Source organism: Bufo gargarizans, unplaced genomic scaffold, assembly GCF_014858855.1.
Source record: "Bufo gargarizans isolate SCDJY-AF-19 unplaced genomic scaffold, ASM1485885v1 original_scaffold_920_pilon, whole genome shotgun sequence".
NCBI classification, from domain to species: Eukaryota; Metazoa; Chordata; class Amphibia; order Anura; family Bufonidae; genus Bufo; species Bufo gargarizans.
In genome coordinates, this window is record NW_025334756.1 from 2,875 (window position 1) to 4,211 (window position 1,337).

At 54.5% G+C, this 1,337-nt stretch overlaps 1 protein-coding gene across 1 annotated transcript; it reads left to right on the forward strand.

The window, feature by feature from the left end:
* The first annotated feature begins 481 nt into the window (after positions 1-481).
* Positions 482-1,112, forward strand: LOC122924235 (histone H4-like). Its single transcript, XM_044275163.1, has one exon. The coding sequence runs from the start codon at positions 597-599 to the stop codon at positions 1,110-1,112; it is 516 nt and encodes a 171-aa protein (XP_044131098.1). The 5' UTR covers positions 482-596.
* The last annotated feature ends 225 nt before the right edge of the window (positions 1,113-1,337 follow it).

Genomic DNA, 1,337 nt, shown 5'->3' on the forward strand with positions numbered 1-1,337 from the left:
GCTGGTAGTATGGGGGCTGTAATGTAGAGGCTGAAAATACGGAGGCTGTAACATAATGTTTAAGCTGTGATGTAATGTGGAGCCCGTAAATGTAATATGGAGACTGAAATGTAGAGGCCGGTAATATGGAGGCTGTAATGTAGAGGCCGGTAATATGGAGGCTGTAATATAATGCGCAGGCCGATAATGTAATATGAAGGCTGTAATATAATGTGGAGGCCGGTAGTATGGAGGATGTAATGTAGAGGCCAGTAATATGGAGGCTGTAATATAATGTGGAGGCCGGTAATATAATATGGAGGCTGTAATGTAATGCGGAGGCTGGTAGTATGGAGGCTGTAATATAATGTTGAGGTTGATAATATAATATAGAGGCTTTAATATAATGCGGAGGATATAATGTAATTTATAGGCTGGAAAATGAAAACCACCAGCACTTCTGAGCTCAGCCAATCAGAGCGGGAGGGTGGGGCCTGGAGTTCAGGAACAGCCCCGCCCCCAGCCTCTCCGTGCAGTTCTCCTCCAGGTCCGCCCATGCTCCATATAAAGGAGGGCTCTGGGCTGAGCAGTCACTGCTTTCTGCTCACACCTAGAAGATGTCTGGTCGCGGTAAAGGAGGGAAAGGGCTCGGGAAAGGCGGCGCCAAGCGGCACAGGAAGGTGCTCCGCGATAACATCCAGGGCATCACCAAGCCTGCCATCCGCCGTCTAGCTCGCAGGGGAGGCGTCAAGCGCATCTCCGGCCTCATCTATGAGGAGACCCGCGGGGTGCTGAAAGTCTTCCTGGAGAACGTCATCCGGGACGCCGTCACCTACACCGAGCACGCCAAGAGGAAGACCGTCACCGCCATGGACGTGGTCTACGCGCTCAAGCGCCAGGGCCGCACTCTACGGCTTCGGGGGTTAATGCTGCCTCCGTCCTCACAACACAAAGGCTCTTCTCAGAGCCGCCCACATCTTCCCGGGGAGAAGCTACAATTCCGTCTGCGCTCAGCCACTGAGGGGTTAACACCGCCCGCACATCAGGGGGCGGAGAGCCGGACAATTGTCCGAGATCAGCGGCGCCCTGTGCTCAGTACAGCCGGAGGTCTACAATACAGAAAGCCCCAGTAATGTAAATCCCGAGCCCCGGGTGTTCTCCACCGCTCCTGCCCCCGCAGCTACAAGACGAGCTGTGCTCGGAGACTGAGGGGTTAATCCGTCCCGGAGCTGCAGAGACAAAGACGCCAAAGAGCGGCGCTGGTACGGGTCACATGACCGACACCTCCTGTAGATCAGCGGCTCAACTATAGGCGGGAAATTCAAATGAGCGACGAGATCCTGAGCTCTCCCAGCCAA